At 45.3% G+C, this 25,066-nt stretch overlaps 1 protein-coding gene across 1 annotated transcript in view; it reads right to left on the bottom strand.

Annotated features, from left to right (window-relative positions):
* The window catches only part of ADAMTS12 (ADAM metallopeptidase with thrombospondin type 1 motif 12), a 298,247-nt gene that overhangs the window by 41,931 nt on the left and 231,250 nt on the right, over positions 1-25,066 (bottom strand). The window contains exons 15-18 of the mRNA XM_059416968.1: positions 19,903-20,147; positions 18,003-18,141; positions 12,366-12,492; positions 5,432-5,642 (exon numbers count right to left, since the gene is read on the bottom strand). Of these exons, the coding sequence (XP_059272951.1) occupies positions 5,432-5,642; positions 12,366-12,492; positions 18,003-18,141; positions 19,903-20,147 (722 nt within the window). The remainder of the gene's footprint in view (positions 1-5,431; positions 5,643-12,365; positions 12,493-18,002; positions 18,142-19,902; positions 20,148-25,066) is intronic.

Genomic DNA, 25,066 nt, shown 5'->3' on the forward strand with positions numbered 1-25,066 from the left:
AAACAGGTAAAATACAAACACTGAATTAGTAGCCAACACCTAAAAATTAGCAGATCGCATATTAAAATTCCAGATTTTTAGCTTCTCTCAACAAAGCAGACGGTCTCCAACTCCAGGCAGCTTTTCCAGATGGCAACTCACGATGTCCTTCATGGAGCCCGGGGTCCGGGAGCAGTTCTTATGTTCCCGGGCACACCTACCTTTTGTCCCCACCCCTTTCCTCACCCACAGACCCAGAGGCTTCCAGGTAGCCCAGGGATGCCACTCTTTAGGCCTGGGGCATATCGTGCCCAGCAGGACAGTGTTAACCGTCTACCAAGTATAGTGGCCTAAAAAGGAAGTTGCCTTTTCTCATAGTCACGTGGGAACGCGCAGCACTGTTTTGTACTCATCCCCATGCTCCTTCCAAGACATCTTCCAGCTCTGATTATCTCCGTGGGAGCTGTCAAGCCCCCTGCATGAGATGAACACTGGGCACGCCGCCGCCCCGCAGAGCTCATCTCTCATCTCGACTGGTGGTTTCGGGACTCTCAAAGCCAGTATCTGCTGTGATGACCTCGTGTCCTAACCTTATAATTTTGAACTGTGCATGGGGCCAGCGGCTCGTCAGTCTGTTACTGTCCTCCCTGGGGGTCATTGTGCTCTCACCTGTCACCTGTGGGGAGCCCGCTGAGACAGAGGTCTGCTGCTTAAATGAGTCAAGCCACCCACCTAAGGCGCCCTATTGGGGAGGGGAGCTCACAAAAGTCTGGGAGCTGCGGTGCTAAGAGTTTATTCAAAAACACAGTCGGGGCTCATCACAGAGTTCCAGCTAAAGGGACGAGGAGAGAACTCGCTAGTGCGTTGGCATAAAGACATTTATTGTACAGTCTTGGGAATTTATAAATGAATGATTAGATCTCATGCTAAAATCAGCTTTGAAAGTAAGCTGAAAAACATAGGTGGCTGTTATGGGTTGAACTATGTTTCCCCCAAAAAGATATACTGGACTTCTCACCCCTGCCTAGCCCCTCCCCCAATACCTCAGAATGGAGACTTATGTGGAGATGGTGCCTTTACAGAGGTAATCAAGTCCTAATCCAATAGGACCACTGGGGAAATTCAGATTCGGAGACAAATAAATAGGGACAAAACCACTGAAGATGAAAGCAGAGATCAGGATGTCAACATCTATAAGCCAAGGAAACCAAAGGCCACCAGAAGTTAGAAGGCATGGAACAGATTGTCCCTCACAGCCTTGAGAAGGAACCAACTCGGCCAGTACCTCAATCTTGGACTTCTGGCCTCCAAGGCTGTGAGACAATAAGTTTCTGTTGTCTAAACCACCCCATTTGTGGTTCTCTGTCATGATAGCCCGAGCAAACTAATATGATACCCTAATTTTAAAAAATATCAGACAGGAAAAAGAGAATCAGCATGGTCCCCAACTGGTTTTCTGTGAGTAGTTTAGTCAAAAGAGGTTGCCTGTTGAAATCTGAGAAGAACTGAGATGCTGGCACTTCCAGACATCCCTGCCACAAGAGGAGGTGGTCAAGGCTCCAATATCAGGCATCCAACATCACAGAAGTGCCTTGGACCTTAACTCAAACTGGGAAGTACCACAGGTAAGCGACTCATAGACATCTCCTCGCCTTCCTGCTCCGTCGTCCTTCGGTCTGCAGGCATTTCTGTGAGTCGCCACCCACGGGTATTAATACCTATAGGAGTATTTAATACTAATACCAGTAAGTATCCAGGAAGTATCTGCCATTAATATGTAATTCAATATTGACTTATGATTTTGCTGGGTCCTTTATATTTATACATACATTTGCCTCTTTGTTACGTGTCAAACATTTGTAGACCCTAGACCCAAGTCTTGTACTTTCACTGCTCCATATAGAAAATGGCCCTGAGCTTGAGGCGAGGGTCTAGATGAAAATGCAGAGGGGCAGAGACCAAATCTCTCAGGGTATCTGAGTGCCAGTGACTGAATAAGGCTTGCAAAATCAGGGTAGTGTAGAAGACAGACACTTACTTGTCTTCTTAGCTTGAGAAGGAAGTTACTGTTTAGTTAACACTCACTATTTGCGGACACCACGCAAAGAGCTTCTGTGGATTATCTCCAAGCCTCACATTAACCCTGTCTTTATAAATGAGAAAAGGCTTGGGGGGTATGGTTAACACTAGCTCAGGCACTACTGTTTGGGATTGCCAGGGCTAGAAAACTAAGGAAAATTCTCTCCCATTAAATCTATTAGCCTAACTACCAGGACTAACAGGGGAATTCACAACAATATCAACCTTACAGAGTTATCTTCAGTGTTAGATAAGATGAACCATATAATATGAAAAGCACTCAAAAAATAATAGATGATGTTGTTATTCCTACCTATCTACTCTGCTAGGAAATGAGTGTGTCTACAGCTTGCTATGTCCCAGGCACTGGTCTAATAAGAAGTTTGGAACTATTAACTCACTCCCCATAGCTTCTCTTAAGTCTAAGTACTACTGTTAGTCCTGTCTCATGGATGGAGAAAACAAGCCACAGAAAACTAAAAAGAACCACATAGAAATAAAGTCACACATCTAGTTAAGTGGCAGAGCCAGGATTTGAACCCAGGGACCCATTCCCTGAAACCACGCATGCCCTTTACCCCCAGACAAGGCATGTCACTGAAGTGGTATACCTAATAAAAAATGGGGGCCTCAGAACTTCTGACACTCTCTTTACAACAGATTGAGGCCCCTTCTTTACCCTCCAAGCCTAGAAAGTAGGCTGGGTGAAAACAGGGCAAGATTCTTCGTGAAATCCGAGATTGGGGGTAGGAGAGAGGGAGGGGCTGGTCAGAGTGGCAGAAAGGCCCCCAGCTCCCACTAAGTCCTAGCTCTGGGTCAGGAATGAGTGTGGAGCCTGGGTCAGGGATGAGTGTGGAGCCTGGCACAGCTGAGCTCACCCTTCTCCCATTGCTTGGCTTGGCAGAGGTGTCCCGGCAGGGAAGGGAAGTCGACCTGGGGAGGAAGACTCTGCACGAGCCTCATAGTTCTTAAATCTTTTAGCCCAGTTACCTCCTCTCTTCCAATACCCAGAGTGACCCAGACAGCACAGTGCAGACCAAATCATGAAGTATCACTTGGCGCGCTATACCCTACATTAATTAATGCCAAACTCAAGACAAGATCCGGACCATAAATACTATGATAGTAAGAAGACAGCCCTGCATCATCTCTCTCAAAAATGTATCTGCGGGGCGCCTGGGTGGTTCAGGGGGTTAAAGCCTCTGCCTTTAGCTTAGGTCATGATCGCAGGGTTCTGGGATCAAGCCCCACCTCGGGCTCTCTGATCAGCAGGGAGCCTGCTTCTTCCTCTCTCTCTGCCTGCCTCTCTGCCTACTTGTGATCTCTGTCAAATAAATAGATAAAATCTTAAAAAAGAAAAAAAGAAAATGTATTTGGCCCTAGTTAGAATGTGAAAGACATTTCCTCATAGTCCAGGAATGCTCATTAGAGGGCTCAGATGGACAGACATTAACGAGATAGCAGAGGGAAGAAAGGGAGAACCACTGGATGAATATTTCGATGTTGATTGAACTAAAAACACCTCTCATGACAGCATTCCGGGGCTCAGCCATTCGGCTTAACTCCATCTAGTGAAGCCAGAAACTGAACCCCATGTCGGCTCATGGTACGCTACGCAACGGCCTGGATTTGGGACCACAGACCCAAGGACTTATCACATCCTGCCAACTTTTGGGTCCCTTGTTCTCCAGTTAAGTCAGGTCACTTTGTTCCCCATACACATGAACACAATAAGAAGAACTCCTCAGCCAAAGACGTAACTGTAGTCCTTGAAAAAAGCACGAAGAATCTGGCAGTTAGTAAAGTCTACTTGACAAGAATTATGGACCACTTCAGAAGAAGCCCAGACATTCCTGGTAAACAGATGTAATGGACCAGTCCCGATAGCTCATCCAGGCTGATTTTGACAACACTGGAATTTACAGCAGTCCAGGCTGGCAGGGGCCTCACAGGCCAGGCCAGGCATAGGCTCTCATGGTCCTCTCCCAGGATCAGCCCCGTTGCTGATATGTGCACAGATTCATCATACACTCTTAGTTTGCGGGTATGTTTTCTTTGCATTTATTCATCTCTCTTTCTCTTCTTCCTTTTTTTCTTTCATTCGTTCATTTTTTGGTCCCACCTGTCTCATTTGGCAGAGAGTTCTTATAACGCAAGAACCATACTAGCCATTTTCTTTTTCTTTTCACCTCGATGCCCACGAGAGTATTCTGCAGCAGATTTAGAAGCTAAATAAACCCAAACTGTGACTGTGAGCTAATGAAATAAAGTTCTGGAAATAAGGTCATCACAGCGGCTGTATGCATATGAGTGTTTTCTGCTCTCAAACATCTTCAGAAATCGCACCTTTGCTCATACGAACATTCAGATTCTTCTTCACAGAATACTTCAGAGTACCTTTATTAGTATAGAGAGTACTTCCTGCATTCTCCTGAATCAAGTATTTCCTATTTATTTGACGGTGAGTCCTAAGAGGAGTTCCTGTGACGTTCTGGTCAGTGACTGCATTATTACCAAAAGGGACGGGGCTTTCCGAGGGAGCTCAGCAGAAGTCAGAAACCACCCATAAAATCTGGACTGTTACTTTAAAAAATCATGTATTTTTGTCATTCCTGAGGTCACTGAACTGCAGTGTGCATAAGGAAACAAAGCAAGGCCCTGGAGACTCCAGGACCTCTGGAGAAAAAAGGTCTCCACTTCTACTCCAGACTCTGGGAGCACCAGGCATGACAGGACCAGGTTCCATGGTGACCTAAAGAAAAATGAAACCTGGGAGCTTTTTGTGACTTTCTAGTCCACTGATTTCTAAGTATACTTAGAGGATTTGATCAGATTAATTTTGGCAAAATGGAACAACACTGATTTGGAATTTATGTGGCAAATCACAGTACATGCTCTAAACCTCATACCTTGCCTTTCCCCATGCCAAACAGACAGACGATTTGAGGGGCTTTTTCAAGTCTGTGGTACACCGCCTATCCCTCTATAATTAGAGCAACACTCCTCCGGTTTTAACTATCACAGTTTCAGGGAAACAGAAATGTAAGCGTTTAGCAAACTAGCTCTTGGGGTGGGTGGGAGAGTCCCGATGTGCAACCAGTGGCTTAACAATGGGACTGCAAAAACCCTGACATTGTGCCAGTTAGCTGTTGCGGGCCTGTGCAAATGGGATCCAGCTCACCCCTGGCAGGTATCCGACTCCTGGACGAGAGAGAAGCAAATCCCGTAAGAAGATAAAATAAACCAGATCAGATACAAGGCCCCAGGGAAACGCAGCGAACAGGCCAGAGGTGGCGGACACCGGCCACTGCACAAGTTTCTCTAGAGCCGCTCTGGACTGGTTAATGAAGAGGCGGGGGGTGATGACACGCACCTCACTCCAGTTGCCTACTGTCCAGTCTGATGGACACAAGATGTCTCTGTTGCAGGAAATGAGGGTCTTGGGCTTCAGGAGGTGCTGGCAGTCTTTAGCGGGGAGAGCCTGCTCATCAGAGCCCGTGGTCTGGACACACAGCACTGTCCGTTTCTTCTCTCCATGGGGCCCACAAGTGGCTGAGCATGCTTCCCACTCCCCGGCCCACCACCTGCAGACACACAAGGACACCAAAAGCATTTAGACATATTCATATTCAGTCCAGCCTCTGGAAAGAGGAAGTGGGAGCGGAAGTGCAGGTCACAGAGCTGGCGTGGGGGGAAGGGGTGTCCTTGGAGACATTCCAGCCAGCTAGAGGAGGAGACAGGGCCCAGCTGGTTCATCCAATCACAGCTCGAGTCCAGCAGAGCCCCTTGCAGGAGGAGATGCTACCTAAGAATGCCTCTAAATGGGGGGGCGGGGGGGGGAAGCCCTCTCCTTTTGCAGTCAAAAACACTGAGGTCCAGTTTTCTATAGTAACACGTCAAGCAAGTTTAAGCCTTACTTTCTTCATCTGTCAAATGGGTACAACAATACAGAGTTTCTATGAGTGCTGCAGACGAAACAAAATACCAGACTTATACATAGTGCACAGTACAGAGCCTGACACATAACAGAACCTGATCACCTGTAATTTACATGTTGTTATTTTGACGGTTGCTAGCGAGTAAAAGAATCACATAGAATTTAGGTCCCCTAGCTCTTCACTGAATGTTTTTCTGTTCTGCTGCGAAGCCGGTACTGAAACAATCAGTGGTTTTCAGTTACTCAGGAGATGGTCAGTCAGAGGCACGGCCTTCATTCTCCCCATCGCCTTCAGTGTACCTACGACTAGTTTCACCGGTCCCTTTGATAAGAAAAGCAAGAGAAAAAGAAGAAACAAAATAATTTCTTACTTGTCAGCCATTCTTGACAAGTCAAAGTGCTGACACGGTTTGCTAAGTGAATACTCTGGATTCATTGTGGACAAACAGGAACGTGAGCTCTTTCTCTACCCCCTTATCCTGGATGACGCACTCCCGATTCTAAGAGGCAGACCGTGTGGCTACACAGAAAGTGGCAGGGAGCCCTCTCTGTTTCCCCTTCTCCATCACCGTGTAAATCTTCTCCAGCACAGAAGAGAGAACAAGTGTACTGATCCACTGTGGTCTGGGTTCACTGCTGTTGCAACATACGGCCCACTTCTTTGGCTCTCTGTGCGGTAATAAAATGGAATGCTTCTGTTTTTCATGAAACAATAGGATAGCTCATGAAGTCATTCATTCCTGAATTTGGGGAGGACTTCTGTCCTTGAGATAGTATGGAATTTTGAAGGAGACAAAAGTAAGTACTGGATTTGTCTGGGTAAAACTTGTTTTGAGTTTCACATTTTTAATCTCAGGTTAAAAGTATTTTTTAAAAAAGTTATTCCTTGATTCTGTTATATTCTTCTTAAGTTATTTTTAAGTTGTAAAGATTACTTATTTATTCTTCAGTGTTGAACATCTATAATTAAGTAATTAAGATGAGTTACTCATTTACTTAGTAAGTAATAACAACACATATGGTTACTCCCTTAGGCCCTGGTGTTTATCATCTGGCTATCTTGTGTGGGTAAAAAGATGGTTTTGGAACTACATGATGTGAGAGCAACAGAACGCCCACTTCAGTAATTATGAATCTAATCACTTTGCTCTACTGCTGACATGTCTGGGGGAAGCCAGACACGTTACTGAATATAACATGTCATTCTGGAGGGCTTTAATAATATGATGGACCAAAAAAGCATAATTTATCAAATTACTTGCTATCAGGCTTCCAGCTCTGTCATCACAAAGTGATAATGAACCTCCTTATTTTCTTATTCTAGAATTTCTTCCACAGTCTCCTGGGCTATGTTTGTCACTCGTTTAAATTGAAAACAGACCCCCCCCCCCCCCGCCCAATTTAAGTATCAGCAAGGTCTTCCAAGCCCAGGGCTCAGGAACTACTGTCAAGTTGTTTTCTGTCGTCCATCTCATTTTCTGATGTCTGCCATAATGCCAGATTTCTAGGAGATGTATAACAGAATACTGTTTTTATATTTATAGGACACATGACAGAAGGCTGTTAAAATGCCCTGAGGGATTGGGGAGAAGTGCAACGTACTGCAAAGAACTCAGCAGGACAAAAGCCCAGCCCATTCACTCACCCCAACAAGACAACTGCTCTGGCTTAGTTAGCACAGGATTAGCAACAACCTTCCTGGATCTGTTCTGGTTTTGCTATTGATCTTTATCTTACCAAATGCTGATGACACTCCCCACACAACTGGGTAACTGATCTTGTACTGGTTTGCACTGTTCTTGAGACTCCCTACGGGGGCCAGTCTCAACTCCCAATGACAATGTACGAGTCCTGTGGGGGCACGTGGGTGGCTCAGTCGGTTAAGCAGTTGATTTCAGCTCAGGTCATGATCTAGAGGTCCTGGGATGGAGCCCCCATGTCTGGCTCAGCGGGGAGTCTGCTTCTCCCTCTGCCACGGCCTCTCCCCACCACCCCACCCCCCATCATGCTCTCTTTCTCAAATAAGTAAATAAAATCTTAAAAAAAAAAAAAAAGTCCTACAGACTGCAGACTGCGGATCTATCAACAACTGTCACCATAACAACACAATGAGAGGCTTTAAGAAGGAAAAAATGCTACCAGTTAACAATGATTTAAAAAGATTTGTTCAATTGCTTAGGCTACCCTCTCCGTAAGTATAATCTTCAAGTTGTTTGCAGGAAATTGTTTCCAATATAAGAGCAGAAGTCGGGGAGCAGAATGGGCTGTCTTCATCCCCTGAAGCTCCACAATGCGGAATGTCAGAAACCGCAGCTTCGAAACTGACAGCCTGACGAGAGCATCTGGGCACCGGAAGGCACACCTGTGCTGGCTGGGACTGTCCCTCGCCCACCTGCGGCCATGGCCACAGTCCTTCCTTTCTGAATGCCAGGGCTTCAGTACTGATGGTGGGAGAGGCGGCTGAGTCAGGGGTCCATTTGAGAATTTTGCTCCGAATCAACAAGCTGCATCCATCCCTCAGCTTAGGCAGCCTTCCCGGGGTAAACGTATCACTTGCCTTGTTCCTACAATGCTGCTTTTAGAACGAAGAGATGAAGACATGTCTACTAACTACAAAGCCCCGAGGAGGGCAAGGACCACGGGGACAGTGGCCAGGAGGCACAGCTTTGGATGAGGAATCCTCAGGCCTGGCTGCTGGTCCCTCCATGACAACAGCTTGCCTCGCCCATGAATATGCATCTGATTGCCTGCCTGGCTGCAAGCTTCCTCAGGAAGCAACCTAGGTGTGCCAGTCCATAAATTCCTTGGCCATGTCTTCCAGGAAGCCTCTATGCAATGGTTTTCCCAGCTCTGCAAAGTCTGTCGCTGGGTGGGGGCATCTCTCCTCTTCAGCTGCCTGCATTAGTTTCCTGGGACTGCCACGACAAATTACCATAAAACTGGGGGCTTAAAACGAAAATCTGGTTTCCCACAGTTCTAGAAGCCAAATCTGGTTTCTTAGAGTCCTAAAGTCAGCGGGATAAAATCCAGTTGCTAGTGGGGCTACGCTGCCCCCCGCCCCAGGCTCTACAGAAGATCTGTTCTTTGCCTCTTTCAGTTTGTGGGGCTGCCGGTGGTCCTCAGCTTGGGGACCATCCCATCAGTGTCTAAGGCTAGTGTCTTCAAATCTATCTGTTCTCTCTTCTTATCACCGTGTGTGCGCCGTGCGTGCGCGTGCGTGCGTGCGTATGTGTGTGTGTGTGAAATTTCCCTCTGCCTCTTTCTTCTAAGGACCCTTGCAATGACATTTGGGGCCAAGGGGGTAATTGCTGATAATATCCCCATTTCAAGACCCTTTAATTTAACAACATCTGTGAAGACCCTTCTTTGGAATGAGGTCACATTTGCAGGCTGCGGAGACCCAGAAGGAGACGTCCCTCCAGTCTGTCCCATGACCGCACTGAGGGTCAGCTTCCAGTCCACAGAGCTCAGCGGCCATCATGTAAGAATTCCTTCATTAAGGCTCCTCTTCCGTGTTCATGGGCTTCCCCCTCAGCTCAGCTCCTCCCCAAGAGTCCTTCAGCCTCTGGACTCTTGCTCCAACCTCCTTCTCCCTCTCGCACCGGTACCCCTTACTGTAAAGTTACCTCCAACTAGAAATTCTTACAGCTGGAGTGTGGACACAGCTAAGATAATCCCCCTTATGGAAGGTGAATTCTGAAAAGAGTGAAATCAAGTTTTCAGCCACAGGGGAATAAGAAAATGTCAGCAACAGATTGATGTCTGTTCTAAAACCAGAGCTGATATCAGAATCTTCTTTGACTGTGTCGCTTTTACGTACATAGCCCACGTCCCTGGAGCTCTACCTTGGCCTCAGCAGGTTAGTGTCGGCATCGAGAACTTCCCACCATACCTGGCACAGAGCTTGCTTTAATTCAGACACAGCCTGGGTGGGGGAGAGGGACGTGCCTGTCTTCGAACTTCTGCTGTCTACTAGTTGCATGGTACTGAGTGAGGTAAAGAAAATTTCTTGCTCTGTGAAACTGACATAATAATAATTATTTTTCTGAGTAGTTGAGAACAATAAAGAGAAGATAGAAGGTTATCTTTAAAACATCATCAGAAGTGAAGGCGGTGCTGAAAAACCCCACTGTTTCCACAGTGTCTTGGTGGCCCAATCGGTACGCATCTGACTCTCGATTTGGGCTCAGGTCATGATCTCAGGTTCATGAGATCAAGCCTTGCATTGGGCTTTGGGCTGGGCTAGGAGCCTGCTTAAGATTCTCTCTTTCTTTCTCCCTCTTTCTGCCCCTCTACTGCTCTCTCTTTAAAAGAAACAAAACCCCAAAACCCACTGTTTTTTTCTACTCTACTTTCACATCACTTCTGTTTCAACTACTGTGTGGGTTTTGCACACCAAGCAATTCTGACCCTCACTATCTGGGGTTAGCGCTGCCCGGGCAGGTCAAGGGCTCAGCGTCCTGACGCTGCTTTCATCCCCTGCTCTTCTGGTCCAGGAGGTCACCTGTGACCTGTGCTTCTCACCAGCTGGTTACGAATCAGGGGTTCCCACAATCCCTGCCAAGGGCTTGATAATTTGCTAGAGGGGCTCACGAACTCAAGAAAACCTTTTACTTACTAGAAAACTGGTTTATTATAAAAGGATACAACTCAGGACCAGCCAGATGGAAGAGATGCAGAGGGCAGGGTCCAAGAGGAAAACTGGAGAGCTTCTAGACCCTCTTAAGGGCATAGTACCACCCCCAGCACCCCATGTATCTGGCCAGCAGGATGCTGTCCATTCCTCTCCAGTTAGGGCTTGTTTATGTTTTCTTTTTCTTTTTTAATTTCTTTTTTTTTTTTTAATGGAGGCTTTACTGCACAGGCGTGTTGGATGAAATCACTGGCCATTAGTGATTAACTCAACCTCCAGCCCCTGGACATCCCCGGAGGTGGGGGGCGGGGACCTGCCAAGTTCAAACCCTCTAGTCACAGGTTCCCCAGGTGGCCAGCTCTCTCACTCTGAGGCTGTGTGGTGGGGAGGGGGTGGGTGGGGAGGGGGGGCAGCCACCTGGGCACTTGGTTCACATACAACAAGACACAGCACTTGGGGGTTCCAAAGGTTTTAAGAGCTCTGTGAGGAACCAGGGACAGAGATGGAATATCCAGCCTTCACCGACTTACAGTGTCTCAGCACTCAGTAAATGGTAACGGTTACATGCCTATAATCACCACTGTGCCCCTCGTGGGAAATAAGAGAAGCTTAATAAATACTTGCTGGCAACAGTCAGGCCGAGGGAGACTATATAATACGATAAAAATGAGAACCTGAAAGCCAGGGACAAAATTAGAGTCCGGAAAGAAACAGCAGTGGCTTTAAGAGGGTATCTGACCTGTCAGAGAGAGGGTTTTGAAAAGGGAGGTGAGGATCCCAGGCATGTGCGTCCCAGGAGCGCAAGAGGAATTTACTGGTAAAGCGTCGTTAACCTTGAGGGAGCTGGAGTGTGAGGCAGCCTGCAAGCCCCACAGAGCAGCAGGCTAGCCACCTTCCGGGATCCCGGATCTAGAACCAATATGGCACAGAAAGTGCACAGCTCTAGAATGCTAGGTCTCCACCAAGGGTGCTTCTGTCCTCTATAAGACACTTGGCAATGTTGGAACATATCACTGGTCGTGACAACCCAGAGGAAGGGGGGTGGTAGTTGTTACTAACATCTAAGCAGATACAGGCCAGGGGTACAGCTGAACGCCCTCCCACGCACAGGACAGCCCCCCAACCAAGACTTACCAGCTCTTGGGGTAAGCCTGCCCAGGAAGGCCACTCTTGCAGGCTGCCTTCCGTGCAGATGGGCATGTGATCTGACAGGGGACACCGTCCCGGCCCTGCATGGTGCTCTTGGGAAAGCTACACTGTTAGCTCAAGAACTTTTGGGGGACGCACATAGTATTCTCTTCAACAACGCTATGAGACCAAATAAGCAGATGCAGAGCAGACCAGCTTTGTAAGGAATCTTGCTCGATGGGGAGAGGACGTTCTCACTCACAGCTTGCCTAGGGCTCCAACAGCAAAGCCACAGGAGCCTGAAGAGTTTTCCTATATTCTAACCACAGAGCCTCACAAGCCTTTACTATTAAATCAGATATCATCCTTTGTTTTTGGGGTTTTTGTTTTTGTTTTAGAGAGAGGGAAAGCACAAGCAGGGCGGGACAGAGGGAGAAAGAGAATCTTCAGCAGGCTCCATACCCACTGCAGAGCTGAACTTGGGGCTCGATCTCACCACTCTGAGATCATGACCTGAGCCAGGCGCTCAACCAACTGAGCCACCCGGATGCCCCAATCAGACATCATTCTAGGCAGACACACAGAGTCCTAATTCTTCTCAGTGCTTACCTGGGTGGACAATCCTTTTCATAGCACTTCTTCTGTCTCCCATTGGGCTGGGTTTCTGGGTCACAAAATGTAGCTTTCACCATCCCGTGGCCCTTCTTTACACAATGGGCAGTCTGGCGGCGAACACCTGGGGGTCGGGCAGAAGGGTTCACACATATTAAATCCTGAGCCCACGTGCTTAGGGTCAAGTGAAGTCCCCCGGTCATGTCAAGTGATCATGCTTATGGCTAATGGGAAAGTTGTCTGTAAGGTGTCTGGTTTTTAAAGTGGGCATGCGGAACGGGGTCTCTAACCCACCCACACGGCAGCTAGCCATGGGTGGAAGAGGTCGTGCTTGAGAAGGACTATAGGTAATATAGGTAGATTGATACATAATCGAATATATAGATTATAACCTAGCTATGGAGAACAAGTGCATATATGCCAAATAAAAAACAAAGTGAGATTTAAATAATGAAAGCAGATATTATCACCAGGTGTTTGAACACGATTGCTCCTAGTGTAATAAAGGAATGGAGAAGGTAGGAGCTTCTTTTGGAGAGAGGGGCAACCTTTCAACTACTCAGGCTTTCTCAGCTGATAAGACTGTGTTACATTTCTTTCATCATATAAATAAAATGCTGGAAGGGACATGTAAAAGGAACTCTCATGGCACACGGAAGAAGTCTCCGGAAAGACACGAGCACCTGTAGAGATGTCTTAGACAACGTGAGCGGAATGCAGGCTGGCTGGTTGAAGCCGGAGACGTTGGTGTGTACCCGCCATGGTAGAGCAGAGAAGAGAGAGACTTAGATTCTTAGGAATTACATGAAAACTTTGGGTAGTTTGGCAAACTCTGAATGTCAAAACCTAAAATGAAAATGTCAGGTGACTCTCAGAGGTTGGAAACGTCGCCCCAAAAGGCTTGTTTCTGCCCATGAGTAGCAAAGATAACTATCCTTGTTCACTGCTGCTGACTCCAGAAGTAGCAGAAGGGTACAATTTATTATGTAAAATCCCTCTTGCTATGATAACAGTATCCCATGGGACAGTGTGCTGGACCAGCAGTGAGCTGAACAGATGAACTGGCCAGGCAGATGATCGTCACGTGCAGAGGGCAAAGTTAATCGTGGTGTGTCAGTTTCTCCTTGGAATTAATGGTGTATATTACTATTTATTACTTGTAATTTATCTGATAAATACTATGTATTTATGTATATGATAAACTATTTAAACCTCATTCCACGGCATATGCTTAAATCCACCTCAATAAACATCTCTATTATTTTCATGACATCCTGAATATTAAAAAAATCTTGCAGGTACTGTTAGAGATCAATATCTTCACTGGGTTGACCCTACCTGACAATGATAGCAGATGAAGCCATATGGACTAGTACTGAAATGAATGCTATATTTAAATCGTCAAGGAAGCATCAGACTCTGATTTTCCGAAGAAGTGAGCTGTCTTCTCAGCATCACTGTATGGTCACACATCAGGGTCAGAGTGGAATGTGTGTCCCTATTTGTGATTCTCATGCCTTTTTTTTTAAAGATTTTATTTATTTATTTGACAGAGTGTGAGATAGTATAAGCAGGGGGAGCTGCAGAGGGAGAGGGAGAAGCTGACTTCCCACTGAGCAGGGAGCCTGATGAAGGGCTCCATCCCAGGACCCTGGGATCATGACCTGAGCCAAAGGCAGCGGCTTAATCGACTGAGCCACCCAGGTGTCCTGTGATTCTCATGCTTTTCAGGGATATGCGCACCTGTCTCAAATGTACATGGATATTTTGAGCTTTCATGATATTGAGGAAAGGTGGTCATTATACCATTACAAAAATGTTTATAACTGCAAAACAGTGGAACATATAAATAAGTGCGTATTTGCACAATGGGACATTTTGCAGCTATTCAAGCAAATGTACTACAGCCACTTTCATTAGTGTGGATTTAATCTCAAAAGCACAGTACTGAATAAAACCAGCAAGACAACGACTGATACATAGAGTATGATATTATTTATAGAAAGTGGAAATGCCTGAGAAACAATATTTTTTAATGTATATGGCTATTCACGTGTATAATAAAAGTATTTAACAACATGTGTGAAAATAATATGTACTGGTTTCATGACCCTAGTTAGCTCTGGGGGAAGAGGAAAGCGAGTGGAGTCAGGGAAGTTGGTCTTCACGTATACCTGTGCAATTTCTATTCTTTAAACAGGAAGACTGAAATAAGCACGAGTAATAGTAAGAGCCGAGAAAGCTGAGTGGCTGGTATGCAGGAATTTGTTGTTACAATTCCACTTTCCCAGGACACTCGTCATGCTTCCCAGCAACAAAGTGTAAAGCTAAAATAATACAATAACAATACAAACAAAACAAAACAAAACAAAACAAAGTGATTGCTACTACCTGTTTGTAACTCTTTTGCTAGGGGAATCAATATGGTAGTAAGTTTCTTCATATTACCATAATATTTACACTCTTTGAACCTAGACATTTCAATGGCAGATTAACACTGATGAAATTATTCTTTACAAGAAATTGGCTAAGGACATTTTGCTATGTCTTGCCAGGGAAATATAGAAATGATTCATAAAAATGATAGCTGAGAAGACCAAGTAGTGCTTGGAAAGTTTACCCACGCCACAACGTTCAGTGAAGGTGTGTGTATACATACGTAAATACATCCACGTGCATGCAACTAGAAAGTCCCTGACTAGAAAAAAGGATACCGAAGGGCAAAGCAAAGCACAAAAAGACATGTGTCAAGGGTGTGACTTTTTCTATTTTTAATTTTCCAGTAAAGTATTTAACTTACTTTAAAGATGTAGAAAATGTTCATTCAAGGAAAATAAAACATCGTTGACTGATTCAGTGTTTCACGCGGTCTTCCATCTCTGTATTTAGCAACGTGTGTCCTAGGGGACATGCCTTTCGCCCTCTGTGTCTGACAGCATGAGAGTAGAAATGCTGTCTTTCTTCTCCGTCACAGTAAGAGAGCTCACCGTCACTCCGACGGGCAGTGGGACCGAGATTGGGGTGAGCGTGTGGACACTGATGGCTCCCTGATAGTTCCTGTTAAGGTTTGCCAACCAGGATGACATTCGTCCAAGACCAAGAGTCTGGCTGTGTCAACGCTAAATGCCTGATTCACACCTGGTCAGAACATCAGGACTTTTCATTTCCCAGCTAAGAGCAGCCTGCTTTCCGGTGACCACACACATCAGCCATTTTTCCTATGCTCTGAAATGCTGCGTGTGTAATGCAAAGAATTCATCACATGGAGCATAAAGGGGGGATGTTCTCCTGTTTGTGGAGGGACCCCTGCCCAATCTGGACTGGCTCCGTTTTCAAACCTTCCTGGTGTCCCAGCACAAATGATTTAAGCCTACATCTAACCCTATACTTCATGGAAGGAAGAGATAAGTGGGAATGAGATCTGGAAAAAGTATTGGTGACTACAGTCCTTGTGACCTCAGTTCCCTCGCAACTGCTAGTTTTCGCTGACTCATTTTCTGCTTAAATTCCTTGAGTTCCTGGGCTAGCCCAGCCCCCGCTGTGCAGTGGGGCGGGACATCCAAAAAGAAATGCTCACCACAGCCCTGGGGTAACACCACCGACACCAACCCCGCCAGTGACACCGACCCCACGGCCGGCTGCTGCCACACATCCCACCTTGGGCCCTAATGGATCTCCAGAAGTTTCAGATTTTCAAAACTCATTTTGAAATGAACAGGATCTCCTGGATTTCTGAAGGCAAACCCTTGGTTTCTGTACTGAAGGAGGGAGAGAAAGAAGCTGGTGATACAAACGTTGTTTATTAGGTTGATGGGGTGACACAGTGTCTGCTACACCTCTTTCCAGGACTGCTTCCTGGGGCTGGGAGAGAGCAGGGGGCTGAGGGGTGCAGACACAGGACGTGAGTGGGAAGCCCATGGGGGAGTAGACTGGGTTCTTCTGAACTATCCACTCCTTCACTGTCACTGCCTTGGCTCCATTGCTGACTCGGGCCGTACTTTCTAGGCAGTAGTGACAGACTCGAGGCAGGAAGTTCCAGAATAGACTTGGACATGATCCAAAAGGAGAGACCGAGGCAGAGGCCTTCTCACCTGGTACTACAATTAAAGCCCCTCAAATGAGTACAGAGCCCCACATACCTGACAGGCTTGGACTCTGCCCTCCCAGGCCTCAGTGAATTGCATCTAGCCTGCAGCAGAGAGAGCCACACAAATGTCCCTGTGCTTGTCCACAGTTCCTGCCTTCTCTCTGCAGTTGCTGTACCCAGAGGACTAAGGCCAACCAACAAAAGATGAGCAGAAATCATCTGTGTCACCACCAGGCCAAAGCCCCTAATAAGAGCCAGTCTGAGATGCCTCGGTGGCTGAGTGGGTTAAGCATCTGCCTTCGGCCCAGGTCATGATCCTGGGGTCCTTGGGACCGAGTCCTGCATCAGGCTCCCTGCTCATTGAGGAGCCTGTTTCTTCTTCTCCCTCTGCCCCTCCTTCTGCTCATGCTCTCTCTCTTTCAAATAAATAAATAAATAAAATCTAAAAAAAAAAAAAAAAAGGAGCCAGTCTGCTTCTTCCAATTCTTTCTACTCCTGCAGGGCACACTGGCAGCCACTCCTTTCAGATATCTTAGCTCCGAGATGAAGCCGGGCCACCCAACCTGCACCAGACTTAAAATGGGTTAAAAATAAACCCACATTGTGTTGAATTCCTGAGATTTTGATTTCTTTGTTCTGGTAGCAGAACTCAGTCCATCCTGGGCTCCTGGATGGCTTAGTTGGTTAAGCATTTGACTCTTGATTCGGCTCAGGTTGTGATCTCAAGGGTGGTGAGATCAGGCTCCACCTTGGGCTCTGAGCTCTGTGGGGATCCTGCTTAAGATTTTTTCTCTCCCTCTCTCATAAATAAATAAATATTTTTTTTAAAAAAACCCCAAAACCAAAACAAAAACACAAAGAACTTATTCCATCTTGACATACTTAACAGCAAGGAATCTCTCCAGTGCTCAATTTTATCAGAAAACTACTGTCCTCGTAGATACAAATACTCCGTAAACTGGGGGCAGAACAAAGAGCAGTGGGTGGGAGTTGGGAGAGTTTCTCATGGTTCGGGTTTGGCCATGTTTATCGAACGCCTCTGGGAGGGATGTTTGACTTTTGCAGAAATCAGATCCTCAACCAGGCTTTTAAATCTCTCTGTTTTGCTTTTTAGAACACATGTAATCCTGTGTTGTATGCTTGAAAGTTGCTAAGACAGCAGATCTTAAATGTCCTCACCACACACAACAAAGGTAACTATGTGCGGTGGTGGGCATGGGACCTTATTGTGGTAAACATCTCACAATATACACATGGACCAAATCATCCAGTGGTAAATCTTAAACTTACACAATATTAGTGTCGCATACAGCTCAATAAAGCTGAAAACAAGACAAAACAAGATACAGAACACTTTTTTCAAACAGAACCTTCTATGAAGGACAGTATAAAGGGAAAACTGCCTCTGTCCTTAGACCATGACCAGCATATTTGTTCCCACAGAGGCCCCTGGGCCATGTTTGTGGAAGCCTACAGACCTCTCGGCACCCTTGGATGGCCCTTTGTGAAGAGGACAAGGACTTCCAGACAGAGCAGCTGCCACCCACCTGTCCCACACGTCACACTGCACTCAGTCCAATGGCCGTACTGCCAGAAGTACACCAGTTTTCCCACGTCGTTGTCAAGGCCATCTTTCCGGATTGTGTACTCATACTTGATGCCGGGATTAGTCACCTGGAACAGAAGCTGAAAGGCAAGGGGGGGGTGACATTCCTGTCATGACTTGATACTACAAAACACAGTTTAGTGACAACACCACAGAATGCCCATCCTCTTACAGTAGTGACGAAGGCATGCATTGGAGCAAAGGCCAATCCATGAACATATCACCACCTCCGCCTCCACACCCATCGACACATCTGTCTGTATCTGTATCTATCTAGATTCGTGTCTACATCTACCTATACCTCATCTCCACTCGATTATTTCTTGGCTGAATTCCCGGGGAGGTCTACTCTTACAGAAACTGCTCTGAGGGAATGGGGGGGGCGTCTTTTCCAACAACAGACTGGCGGGTCACCTTGCACCCTCGTGAACTTACTAAATTGGTGATTACAGGTAAGTTACTTAATCACTTTGTGCCTTAGTTTCCCCATTAACAACGTGAGGATGATAACAGCATGACTGAAAGGGATGTTGTGAGAGTTAAATAAGTAAATAAATGTACAGTGATTCGCTATGAACAGAATAGTGCCTGGCAGGGAGCTAGCATTCTATAAATACTGATGCTTATTATTGTTGTTGCTGTTGTCTTATGACGCTCTTCTCCGGCTCTCAGGCTGGTTAGTTCCTTTAAAGCATATAGTTCTGGGGGTAAAATGGTCATGGGCTTTAGCCAAGTCATACCATTCTTGGAAGCTTCCCTCACTTCCCTCTCCCGTAAGCAATCAACTTAGCACATGTTTATGTATTTCTTTTTAAAAGCTTTTATTTATTTACTTATTTTAGAGAGAGAAAGAAATGAGCAAGCATGCGAGCCAGGCAAGGAGCAGAAGGAGAGGGAAAGAATCCCAGGCAGACTCCACGCGAAGCACAGAGCCCCACGTGGGACCCATCTCACGTCTCTGAGATGACAACCTGAGCAGAAGCCAAGAGTCAGACACTCAACTGACTGAGCCATGCAGGTGCCCCTTACCACACATTTAAAATGGCTTCATTTTAAACTTACAGGTGATGGATTGGATGGTCCTTGGGATCAGGATTCCCGTATAGAAATCCTTACCACATCGGGGGTAAGATGTCTGGTTTCTAGACATTTATGACTCATAGCTGTCAAGCCTTCATCTCTGGTTTTTGTGAGTGCTCTGATCTCTGCCTCTGGAACCACCTCTCTCTTACTTCTGAATATGGTTAGATCTGACTCTCTCTTGGACCACTGGTCATCACCAACCGGCCTTGTCTCTTCTGCTATGATGATTTCACTCTTTCTCTATAGCTCCTTGCCAACATGTAAGATGAATCACCCATGCCTTTAAGGTGCACATATTACCTTATGACCCCATTCTCCTCTAAGAGCTTCACAAAATCAAACCTCCTGCCTATGAACAACCACATGATAACATATGAAAAAACCATGTCAGTCCAACACCACTGCCGGAAAGCTACCTGGAAACTCATGCCAGATGGACATCAACTGACAGTACCTTTTTTACACCTGAGAAACAATCACCCTCCAATAAACAGCCTATTTCAATCATACTGGAAGCTGAACTCCAAACTCCCAACTGATGACTTTTGGGGCCCCAGCACTTCATTTTTAGGGTTTCAGTAATTTCTAGGCAATAAAGGATTAACAGCACAAAGTAATGTCTTGCTTCCTCCCTGCTCCTTGTTAAAAGAAGTTTTATAAGTTCTTAATTAGTGTCTTATAGCAAACACCTTGGAAAAGAAAATCAGAAAGACCCTAAGTAATATACCTATCAGCAGTTCCCTTTGCTTCCACATTACCTGGATCCACACCGACTCATTGGTAGGACCCGTGGCCATCAGCTTCTCCAGGTCTCCTTTCCTGTCGTATTGGAACGTGGTCCCTGCCAGCTTGTAGTTCCCATTCCACTGGATAATGAACCCTCCATTGAGGTAATATTTTTGGGGGTCTTCACTCCTGATGGCCAAAAAGTTTCCAGCTCCCTCAAGTTCCATTACCCGTATGTCCCTTGCTCCTTTTGGAATCAGTCCAATGTCAACATAACCTAAGGAAAGAAGACACCATAATGAAAGCGGCACACTGGCTTAGCTGAACACTACCTATTTCTGACCCATCGTTCATCCTCATTGTTGAGCACGCTTGCTTGCATTCCTCCTGGGTGGTCACTGGAATGCGCAGATGCACTAGACACAGTGAATTTTAAAGAGCTTGGCTGGGAGCCGAATTCCCAGGAGCTCTGTGACTCGGTGTACACACGGTTTTGGGAGAAGAGGTGAAATAAAGGCAGACTTGACTCTAAAGAGTTTGTGGTTGATCTAGCATTGACTTTTCTGTGATTTTAAGTTGATAGTTCAAAAATATACAGCCTAACTAGCTTCCCATTAGCATTTTTACTTCCCCATTTGCTGCTGCTATCAGATGAATCTTCTTGAACCCTGTATTGGATGTGCCCTTCTGCTCATGCATTCCCCACTGCCTGCAAATTAAAGATAGACTCTTAGAAATAATCTAATCATAGCTTAAATTCATTAAGAGAATCCCTGAGGGAATCTTGGATCATCTGCCACCTGGCGCTCTTGAATATAGCTACTGATGAGAAACTCTGCTCTGACCACAGCTTTTTGTATCGCTGGACAATTCTGTTCATTAAATGGGTTTTTTTCTTTTTTTTTATGTTTTGCTAAAATATGAACTTACATTCTACTTTCCTGACAAAGCACAGAGGGTGTCCACTTAAAGATGATGATCAAGTCGAGCTATTGTCCTACCCTCATTTACTGGATGTCACGGCAGGAGACATACTGGGGACAAAAGGAATGAACACATAATGCTCTCCTCCCTTTGGCAGACTCTATGCTAAGCACTTCAGGCATTTATCTTATTTGTGCTTCTTAAGAACCACCACCTCATCAGTGCGATGGAATGGAAAAAAACACGTGAACGTGCCAGGACAAGGGGGTCAGAACACATGAGTCCCAGTTTCTGCATCACCTTCAATGAGCTCTATGGTGTTCACTGACTTATTTAACTTCTTTAAATGTCCTCTGCACCATGAAGAGGCTCCAGTGAGATGTCTGATATCCCTCATAACTCCAATATTCAATTATTTTTCTTTTCTAAGCAGAACATTCTTTGTTCTTTTAACCTTTCCATACAAATGTTGGCTTTAAGACCCTGATCATCCTGGTCATTTTGCACTGGAGACACACTAGGTTTTTCAGCCACAAGCAAACCTTCATCTCTGTCACCTGAAAGTGACTTGACTGTTTCTTCTCCCTCAGACACTACAGTAATGGGGGGTGCTGGGAGCTCAGATCCTAGGGCTGGCCGGCAGGTACGACTGGCTCAGAAGCTCAGGAGTCACATCCTCTGCTCTGTTTCTCAAACTGGAAGCTCCCATCCAGCAAGACCAAAATGCAGGTCTCATAGTATTTGATTAAATTGCATGTGGCCCTCACAATACTTGCCTGAGATGGCTGATTAAAACTACAATTTTTTTAAAAATAATTTTATTTATTTATTTGAGAGAGAGAGAGAGAGAGAATGTGAGCAGGGAGGGGCAGAGGGAGAGGGAGAAAGAATCTGAAGCAGATTCTGAGCTGAGCATGGAGCCCAATGCAAGACTCAATCTCACAACCCTGAGATCATGACCTGAGCTGAAACCAAGAGTCGGATGCTCAACAAACTGTGCCACCCAAGTGCCCTAAAAGTACAAATTTATAATGATCTCAGGGAAACTATTTATCGCATGTCAAGAGGCTAATCCAATTTTCTGAAATGCTTTGGAGTGTTGCAACCTGCAGTCGCTTTCTGACTTGGGATGTCCCCTGCCTTCTCATAGCAGAACTCATGCAAGTAGATCTACTGGCATCACCTTTGTTTACAAACAGCAAAACAACTCCCCCCCCCCCAAAAAAAAACAATGAGAACTAAATGGAAAAAAAATCCAAAAGACTTTTGTTTTTTATCTTTCACTTAAGAGAGAAAATCCAAAATGAGAAATGTTTATCGTGGCAGATTCTCCCAAATTCGAAGTGGAGGTACATCAGATTAGATTAAAGATTTCGGTGAATCTAAGTGCTGCTTCTGAACAGATGTAAACTGAGGCAGATTTAGCTGTGATCAAAAGTAATGCATATTTATAATTCATATTTGTAAAAGAATATCTAGGGGGAAGTGAAAAGATAAAATTATAGCAATTTGGAGTTAAAAAGAACCATGATGTACCACCAGACTCCTTTGCACATAATAAGAAAAACCACACTTGAGAAGTGTATAAAATGAAAAATAAAAATTTCAATTTTCCTTCCTTCCCCGTCCTATGTTCCAAAGATCATTACAGTTAATAGTTTATTGGATTCTCTTCTAAAACTTTTGCTTGCATACATAAAGCACATATACACATAACTTTTTAAACCAGTGGGATCGTGTTACATGAACTATTCCAAGGTACTGCTTTCTGGATTTAATATACCTTACATATCTTTCCATATTTTTGGAGCATTTCAACAACTGCAAAAATAACATAAACCCAGTTATTTAACCAATCTGCTATTAATGGGTATTTAATTGGAAACAAATGGCCACAAAGATTTTGCTTACTAAATGAGAAAACTGAGTTCGCAAGAGAGGAAGGTATCTATGCTACATCACATACCTAGGTGGAAAGTACATATATGTATATCTAAGGTTTGCTAACCAATTCTTAAAATAGCATTTTTAATAAAAAATGTGGTTGGTAGAAAGAGATTTTAAAAATCCCCTTGAGTATCCTACCCTTAACGGTCTTCTTTATAGAAATGAGAATCCTATTAAAAAGTAAGTGTAGAAAGCTGGGGTACCTGGGTGGCCCTTTGGGTTAAGCCTCGCCTTTGGCTCAGTTCATGGGCTCACGGTCCTGGGGTCGAGCCCCACATCAGGCTCTCTGCTCAATGGCGAGCCTGCTTCCTCCTCTCTCTCTAACTGCCTCTCTGCCTACTTGTGATCTCTCTCTCTCTCTCTGTCAAATAAATGAATAAAATCTTAAAAAGATAAAAGTAAGGGTAGAAAGTTACTGAGACATTTATTCTGTGTCAAAAGAAGGCTTTCCAGGGTTAGTCAGATTATATCCAATGTGTTAAGAATGGTGAATTTTTCATTCAGAAAATCACTTCTTTCCCACCTTCCCTAGGAAACATTCGTCATTTGCACCAGTACGGGGGCAATACTGGGAAAACTGGGGGAAGTAGGGAAATGTTAATCTTGACCTGAAAGAAGGCATCTGGGCCCATGGAGACTCATGTGGAGAAAACATCCCATCACTGAGTCCTGAGCCCCTTGAGTTGAAAGAATACTCAGGGCCTCTGGGGCCGGGGCAGAAGACTGGCCTTGCTTCAGAATTATCGTTAAGAGCTGAAATAGATTATTGGGGCTAAAGTGCATCTTATCCAGCTGTCCTTTGTAATTCACAAAAAAGGATTTACCTGATAGCATATTTGGTTTCCAGTCACTTCTAATAAAAATGTGTTCACAAAGAGGTCATACTATTAACCCCAGACATCTTTTTAAAGCTCATCTTTTTAAAGGAGATTGATGCTGTCAGATCACAGTGAACAAAACAATCCTCACTGCAGGGCCAAATCTCAGTTTAATGTGAGGAGGCTCCTGGGCAAGGCCCATCTCTCCCCTGATGCTTGTCTTGACAGCAAAGACACATCAATGTCAAGTTCAGGTACGACCCTGCATTTGACCCCCTCCCAAATCAGAGTGAGGAAGAACTACGTACACATAAATGTGCCCAGTAGATCTTTTGAGAAGTCCAAGTGCCTTGTCCTAGATTACGAGTTTTAGCTTCAGTTATTTTAAAAAGCAAGTTTTAGGGGCACCGAAACCTTGGCACACACAATGAGCAACCACAACCCACCTGCTAGAGGCTGGAGGAAAGGAAATGTAGGAGAGGGAACAGATGTTGACAGGGGCTTCCTGACCCTAAATGCTTCTGGGACAAAGGATGGCAGCCCTGAGGTCTCTTGATAGGAAAACTGTCCAGTAGAATGCCTATGCCTCCCCTTCCCTTCCTGTTCCTTCCAGCCTAGGCTTTCCTAGAAAACTTGATCTAAGACGGTTTCCACGTGAGGTGATATTCTGGTTTCAAGGAAGCCACATCCCTTCTTCTTATGATGCATTACCTTCTACCTCAGACTTCTTCGGAAATGTTTTCTTATGAGATTCTCATCCAGTCTCTGTGGACTCACCTCCTAGCCCGCAGCTTCCCTGTCCCAGGCAGTTGTGTATGTTGTTGGCAAACCAGTCATCTATGACACTGACCTCCTCGTGTCATTCACCCATCTAAAATCACAGAGTGGGACTTATTCTCTCTTAAGCCAACAGCAAACTTGAAACTGTTGTCAATTCCTAACTCTAGGTGAACCAAATCCAGCCAAGTAGATCAGCGGCAGAGACTAGGAAGCTACAGTTGGAAGAATGAAGGATGTAAACACACAGGCTTGGGAAGTGGATGGATATCTGGGTGGTCAGGTTCGAGCAGAATCCTAGGCAGTTGCTTTTCTCACACATTCCAGGAATCTCCTGAAGATGTGGATACTGGCAGCAGCACATTCTGCTTATGGTTGAATAAAGGATGTAGGAACCGAGGCTGGCAGTTTGGGCAGTGAGTTAAGTGATACAATCACCTGTATCAGGGTTCCAGGGCACTCAGAGAATGGGAGCCTTTGTTCCCAGCAACAGAGGAAAGTAGCCAGTATGAGCAAGATCAGGACCTGGTTTAGTGATCACTGGGTCTGGCGTTAGTCAAGTCTGGAGACACCAAGCAAGGACAGAGGAGTCCAGAGTAGTAGTTTTAAGAAGTTGGTGAATTAGTTCAAGAGGCTAAAAACTGTCAGGTTTTAACATTTAAGACCAAGAGAGATGAGTCATACAGAATCGAGGAAATTAGGCAATGGTGGGGGAGGGAACAAGGCTGAG

Source organism: Mustela nigripes, chromosome 12 (genome assembly GCF_022355385.1).
Source record: "Mustela nigripes isolate SB6536 chromosome 12, MUSNIG.SB6536, whole genome shotgun sequence".
In the NCBI taxonomy this organism is placed as follows: Eukaryota; Metazoa; Chordata; class Mammalia; order Carnivora; family Mustelidae; genus Mustela; species Mustela nigripes.